General features: G+C 43.4%; 1 protein-coding gene across 1 annotated transcript; it reads right to left on the bottom strand.

Annotated features, from left to right (window-relative positions):
• Positions 1–3,479: 3,479 nt before the first annotated feature.
• FIGN (fidgetin) lies at positions 3,480–7,117 on the bottom strand. The gene has a single exon (XM_009710571.1). The coding sequence runs from the start codon at positions 7,115–7,117 to the stop codon at positions 4,877–4,879; it is 2,241 nt and encodes a 746-aa protein (XP_009708873.1). The 3' UTR covers positions 3,480–4,876.
• Between the last annotated feature and the right edge of the window lie 487 nt (positions 7,118–7,604).

Raw genomic sequence — 7,604 nt, 5'->3', positions numbered from 1 at the left:
AAGAGTAGAGACTTGTTCATTAAAGATGCAGTATCCCTGGTTCACAAAAATGCATCTGGCAGGTTCAAAATCGAATGTCAACCAAAGGTCCTTGCAGAGTGTGAGCTTCAGTTCATGTATTGGTTAGTCACCAGCACAGCTGGGCTTTTTTTGATTTCTGAAATACTAGTATCTCCATGTTTACTAATGTGCTTCATATAAATCTGCAGATGATTAAATGACTTTTTTTTTTTTTTTTCTTAAGAGACAAAGCTATTGTTTGGACATGGTGTGTATGCACATATAAATATTATATACACACATGCACACATACAAGATGAAAAGGAGTTAGTGCTGTGAGGACAAGGTTAGCTTTCAGAGCTGATGATGAAAACCAACAGACATAGATTATTATACATTGGAGGGATGACTTTTCTAACAAGGGCAGAAATCAGGAGTAATTCCTTTAAGTCAACAAGGTTATACCACCTTCAGATTGGTGTAAGTGAAAGGGTAGGAGGCCCTACAACTTTTGGTGGCCTTGTTTTGTGACAAAGTGTATCCTTCAGATCTGAGTAATGCACTCTCCCTCATGATGGAGTGCTTCAGAGAAAAATGCAGAGGGATTATAAGAACAGCCCTTTACCTGAAGTCGTACATATTTGCAGACAGTGAAAACCCTGGTCAGATCCCCAAATTTGCTTTCAATATATTAACATCTCGATGCAGGAATTAATTTGGGTCTTTTTGACTAGACGATCCCCTAAAGAAACATCCTATGAAAAAAACACCTAAATATGACCTTGTACCATTTTACAGAGCACAGCCTCCAAACATCTGATAAAGACACCCAGATGGTGTTTGGCCTATGTATTTTAGTCAGATGGTTGATTTTCCCCTTGGTAGGTTTGTAATGCTCAAGAAAACATTTTGCCCATCTATCTGCATTTGAGTAGAATACAAACTGACTAATAGATAAATAATCCGTGTGAAAGTAAATAGCCTTAAAGTAAACTGCCTTCACATTCCATTGATCAGCTCAGTCAGCAAACTTTTCTATACTGTCACTAATGTTCTAAATATTTTGGAGAGAAACATGCCAGAAGTATAGAGTATTTCCATTTCTGTCTCACATAAGGTCATTATGAACTCCTCCTTGAACTGATATTGATCCTTCAGCTTGCAGAAATATTCCTCCAATTTATTTTACTTTTGTTGCCCTAGGAATTGTTACTGAAGGAAGAAGGAAGAAAATGAGCTGATGCAGAATGTGATCCACACATAAAAATACACGTAAAGCATCTGCAGTGATAGGCTGACACAGCAGATGCTCTTTAACCATTTCAGGTTCCTTAAAATCCAGGGCTGCACCAGCGGCCAGGAAGCCCCAGCCAAGCACTTGGGCATTTCTGTGGCAGCAGCCCCCAGCTTTGCCCAGTTGTAAAAGACAGCAAATGGCTTTCTACCATGGAAATGTCAGACCAGCAAATATTTCATCCTGAAGACACTATTAGGACATATTTTGTCTCTCTTCTTAAAAACAATCCTAAGCTTTGGGACCCGCTCAAGTTCAGGATTGTGCTTCAGCCCTCCCGGGACTCTCCTTGACAAGAAGGCTGCTGAGAGGGGTGAAGGACCAGCAACATGCCAAAACCTGCTCGCTAGGGAGAAAACAGAAAATGTGAGATGAGGGGGGAAAGCAATAAGAAGGACACGACATGGCAGGGGGTTCAGCCAGCTCCGCCCCCCAAACTGGGGGAAATTTCATCAAAGGAGTGGCCAGAAACCACTTGGAGAAGTGGTGAGGTGGGCTGAGGTGCCCCCTGTTAACACTAGCTGGCCAAGCTCTCACCAAATTTAACAGGCACCCTCCCAGAGCAATGCCAAGTACAGTTTCTGGTAAGGAAAGATTTGGGTAACAATCTGGCTCTGTTTTCCTCTCCTTACAGCTGTTGTGACAGAGGTAAAGTTTTCTGCTTCTGCTGCCCCAAAGCTGAATCGATCCCTGGAGAGAATGAGCGCGTGCATGTGGAACCTGCATTTTCACACCATCTCAGTTTCTGCCTGCTTCTCACTTTGGTTAACATTTGAAAAATCCATTTCCCAGAGTGACTTTTTAAAGAATACGATTTAAAGCTGGAAGCCAAAGGGACCATCTATAATTTTGTTTGGTTTTGGTTTTGCTACTAGATAAAAAGAAGGAAAAAACCACTCTAGTGGGTAGCTTTCATTTTAGCAGCTGCAAAAAAATCTGTTAGGAGTATAGTTAGGAGAAACAGTTAACAAAAGTTGGTTTATCAAAACTTGCCTGAGCCTTTCAGATGAGAACAGCTCGATGGCAGATATGAAAGGCAATGTCTAAGACAGAAATTGGGTCAGCGATCTGCAATAGCGTACTTGCCAGTGTGATCAGCATGAACCTACAGCTAATGGGGACATCAGGATCTCCCAAATATGAGGATGGTGGAATGACTGGGGTGAAGAAGCAGCCTGTGGAGGTTTAGGGAAGCAGAAAGACTGGGTCATAACAAGGACCACAGACTGTAATTCCTGTTGAAAAGAGATTAAAAAGAAAAAAAAAAAAAAAGCAGGTGATGTACTTAGGTCTTACTTTCTATATCCTTAATGAAAGGCACTGTTTTTAAAATGGTACTTTTATGCTTAAAACATAAAGTTTTAGATAGACAAAAATGTTTGCCAGGAATCCATCTTAAATTAGATTTTGGTTTATTTGCTCTGTTTTTTAGCACATTCTATCTAAATATATATATATATATCTTAAAAGAAAAAATAAAGGAAAGTAATAATCAAAAGTCATAAATTTCCAGCAATATCACAAAATCCCTCATTAGCTTTCTGAACACTAAATGTCTCCATTGATTTAACAAAACGGACAAGGTCTGTACAAGTTTTGAGAAGACAAACATGACCTAGTAACAGATTGGTATCTCTCTTCTTGGGGCTTTTCAGTGCATTTATTTAATGGTTTTGAATGTACATTACTTAACAGAAACATTAAATGCCAGTGCTCTGCAACAGTTTTGTTACTGTCTCTTTAAAGTAAACAAACAAAAAAATACATTCAAAAAAACAAGGCTGTTTTGTTCATGTGATGGCAGAGGCTTTGGGCAGCTGCAACATGCACTGCTCCTGCTCAGAGACATTACCCAACATCAGTCAGCTGTCACCAAAAGAGTTGCACAGAAAGCATTAAAGGATAAAAAGAAAGGTGGTGGGGGAGAACTGAGCAAAATGCCACACATGCCAGCTAGTCTTTCCAGAAGGAAGATACAAGAATGTGTATATTTGGGGGAGGAAAAAGGGGAGGGGGGGTAAAGAGCACTAACATAGAGAAAAACTTGACTTCAGGGGAAAAAACAGCAGCTCTGGAACTTGTTTAGCAGGTTCGCATTCCTAATGTAATCTGACTTTTGTGTTGGTGTTGTATTTTGCCCTATTTCTTACTTTGCTTTCCAAGAGAAATGTAACAAAACTGAGGTAGAAATAATAGTGGGCACACTCCAGCCTGGAAGATTTCTAATGGATGCTAAATGAAGATTGCATTAAGGACAATGGAGCCGTACATACACAACAAAAACTCAACTTTACAGTTTGGGAAGGGAAATAAATGTACTTTGAGGGTTCAGTTTTGCTTTGTTATTTGTACTGTTTGTTTGGTCACAGTCCACTGCGTTGCTATAAACAGCTCTGCAACCCATAGCTCTGCCAGCGACCTACACTGATCCCACTCCCTACAGCTTCACCAGAATAACCTCAAAACTGTGACTAGAGCCGCATGACAAAGGCCAGCAGTCACAGCTTAAGGTAATTTGCCTCTCGGAGTCCTACCAAATCTTACCTTTGACTGTTTTGGATGCTAACGTAAACTGATTAAGTGGCTCTTTTTTCATCTATGCGCCTTCTAAAGACTGTATCACATAATTATCAAGGAGCAATATGCTGAAAACTCTTACAGCTTACCAACAAGGAAAATTGTTCTGCTCTAGTTCGATCTGACAAAGTGGCAAAAGAACCATTTCTGAACACTGGGAAATCCTTCTGTTTCTATTTTTAAAAACTGTAAAGCTTCAGTCATATCACACTTTAGTTTTTTTCCTGGATACATTCAAAGTAGTTTTCCTTGCCATTTTCCAATTGTTGAGGTAAACATACATATTTAATATAAAGTAACATTGAAGCCTAGCCTATAACTCTCAGCAGTACATAGTGCTTTCAACACATTCCTTTGAGGTACTGTACAAATCACAATCACTTTCCTGAGTTTTTGCAGACAGAACATTAAAAGAAATGAACTGCAGAAATTAAGGTCCAGATTACCATTACCCTGTTTTACCTGTTCTTAGTTTAACACCGCAGAACAGACAGGATTGAGGAATACTGTTGCTCTTAGAATAGCAAAAATCTGGTTCTCTGTCGCAACACAACCGTTCATCTCCTTAGTCCAATAATGTTTGAAGTTAAAGCTCTTTATATTAGCACATGCCACCAATGTAATTGTGAGGCAAACAAAAAATAAAGCACCACTTCAGGCACTTGACAGCAACTAAATCTCAAGAACAGCAGAATGGAATCAACACACAGGGTTCATGTCCTTCTGAAATCAACCCACTTACACCTTGCTCCTTGGTGAGTATTGTCTAGCTTGAACAGAACTGAGCATCAACATGCGCTTTCTGTCATGTGTGGCTTTTTCAGATCAGCAGCTCTTGTTTGATGCACTTTTCCTTCAAGTATACCCTGGCTCTTTAGAGGCAAGGTAAATTGTAGTCTTCCCAGTACCCTTTGCAATTTTAACACTACTGAAAAGGGTTCTCTACCCTATGTAGCAGGTTCTGTGTGTGCCAACATTCATTACATTTTTTTTTTTAAAGTAGTATCACTGACTGCAACCAAACATTTTGTTCCATTCAACATATGTATCAAGCTCTTTTTGAGATATGCTAGGCTGTATCTTGCAGAAAGCATTTTCAAAGTCTTGATATGTAACTGGCCTCAACTGGCTGGGCATAATGGCTGAAAGGTCTGTGGCTGGCATGGCGTGGAGTGGGCCCACCACGGCTTCCTGACACAAGTGAGCCACATCTAGTCCAGAAAAGCCTTCTGTGCGCTGGACAAGCAGTGCAACCTCCTTGTCATTGAGACAGTAATTGTGCTGTGAGAGCAGTTGTACTATTATCTGGTGTCTCGCTGTGCTGTCAGGAAGTGGGATTAAAAGTCGTTTCATGAAGTACCTTCGAAGAGATTCATCAATTTCTTCCGGTTTACTCGTGGCGCAAATTACTACTATTTGGTCCTCAGCAGAAGTCAGCACAGTGTCCAGCTGCATAAGGAACTCGGTTCTCATCCGACTTACTGGACTGTGTTCTTCACTCACTTGAGAGGAAAGGAGCATATCAATGTCACTAACAAAAATCACCGAGGGTTGGCGACACCTTGCCACGAGGAAGGAGGCATGGACAATTTTTTCTCCTTCCCCTAACCACTTTGTGACAAGGCCAGAGCCAGTGATTTTGAAAAACGTGGCCCCCAGCTGACTAGCTATACATCTGCCCATTAATGTTTTGCCTGTTCCCCGAGGTCCAAATAAAAGGATGCTCCGAGGTAGAGCAGTCAGTCCATTGAATGCATCTGACCTCAATACTGGCCATAAAACCTCCTCCTTAATGACGGCCTTGACTAGATCTAGGCCAGCGATGTCGCTCCAGTCCACGGGAGGTCCTTGGTTGATAATCTCGTTGGTAACAAGGTCAATGAGGTGTGTGTCAGTATTCTTCAGTTGCTCGTCCACAGAGTGGTTGGATGAGGTAGCTGCACGAAGTCCCGGGCCTTGCATTGGGTGAGGGAGGAGCTGCCTGTGCTCGTCACCGTGCTCATTCATTACTGGAGAGGTATACTTCCCAAATGAGTCACTTGATCTCGAACCCAGTGAGTTTTTAGCAGTACTATAGGATGGGGGTGTTAGAGCCCTACTGGACTGGCTGCTGAATTTCCTTTGCTGTTCAGAGGACATTAGCTGCTTTGTTGGCTTAAATGCTAAGGATGATGTTTCAGCACTTCTGTCAAAACCATTCCCCCTGTTTGCATTTGAAATGCTGTTGTCGGGCATTCGATACATGGGACTCTGTGTAGATCTCTGTTGGCCATAGCTGTAATTTCCATAACTGGAGTCCATTTCTCCTTGCCCTGCCATGTAGAAAGCTTTCCTTTTGAGAGAGCTGGCTGAACTGTTTGTCAGGGCAGACGGCGCAATGGGCGTCAGACCGTGGCCCTGGTAGGAGTAGCTGGGGACAGTGGTCGGGGGCAGAGGGGTCGGAGCAGGGATTCCTGAAGGCAGGTATGCTGAGGGCGGCGGGGCCCCCCCGGGGCTGTACCCAGGGCCAACAGCAGTTTGAGGAGGATAACCAGCGGAAGAGTAGCTGTAACTGGAGAGGTTAGAGGTCCCGTTGTAGCCAGGGACGAGGGCTGGTGGTGGTGGCGGCGGTGGAGGCTGTAAAAGTCCCGAGCTATGCAGGGGGGATGGATGAGGGGATGGAAGTGCAGGTGCTGGCTGACCGCTGTAACTGGTATGCAAGTACGAGCCATTGTATCCTGCGGCGTATTCCTGAGATGGGAGCCCTGAATGAAGACTGGGAACGGTGTGACTTCCGCAGGTGCTGCTGGAGTAACTGGGTTCCGCCAGGTTACTGGCTACCCCAGGAGAGCTCCCAATGCTGGCCGAGACATCTGCGGGAGGGAGGGCTGCACTTACCCCAGCTTTGCTGGCGGTGATAACGTCTGGGACACAGTTCATGGGATACACGCTCTCCGAGTTCAGCGATGGCTGCCAGGGCTCGCTTTCATTCTTCCGACCATTCACCAGCCCCGAGGGAGCTTCAGAATAATTGCTGAGAATGGGCCGCTCGGCTGGGCCTTCCAAAATACCGGAGTATTTTTCTGCATACTTTTTCAGAAGATTGGAGGCGGTCAGAGCCGAGATGTCGTCGTTGGCCCAGGCATACTGGTAGGTGCGCTGCAGGTGCCCCCGGTAGGCTTCCACCTTGTGGGCAGGGGAGCGGGTGGTTGAAGTGATATCGAAGTGCTGCTCTGGCCACTGGGCATGCTCCGGCGTCCACTGCATCTTCAAGCCTAGGGCGGCAGGAAAAAACCAAAGTTAACAGCGAGCTCGGCATTTTTCAGATGCTTTTAAATGAGTTCTCAAACGTACTGTCTGTGAACTTCTTCAGCTCTCTGAAACACTGTACTTAACACCACAAATCCTTAAGGGAAGAAAATGCAATGCCCTTATGAAGCAGGATAAACTGATTGGTTTATTGTAGGCACATACACATGGAGCCACATTTTTTTGCTGATTCAGTAGGGGGTTATTTGTTGGTTTAAAAAAATATAGGTAATGCCAGATTTCTCAACGTAATTAAATAGGACATTTTAAATACTCTGAGTGCGGATTTACGGTTAACATACAAGGCATCCAGCTGCTCTGTCCTCTCTCATCACTGTTTCAGTTTCATATTTTAACCAATATCAAAATACGAGACACAGCTGACAGATCACATCTAGGATACCTCTCTTATTTGGTACTGAACACCTAGTTAGCACAGTATAAT

Source organism: Cariama cristata, unplaced genomic scaffold (genome assembly GCF_000690535.1).
Source record: "Cariama cristata isolate BGI_N322 unplaced genomic scaffold, ASM69053v1 scaffold43291, whole genome shotgun sequence".
In the NCBI taxonomy this organism is placed as follows: Eukaryota; Metazoa; Chordata; class Aves; order Cariamiformes; family Cariamidae; genus Cariama; species Cariama cristata.
This window is presented reverse-complemented; position numbering and strand designations above follow the sequence as displayed.

Coding starts and splice junctions, on each gene's coding strand:
- FIGN (XM_009710571.1), bottom strand. CDS start 7,117: ATGCAGTGGACGCCGGAGCATGCCCAGTGGCCAGAGCAGCACTTCGAT.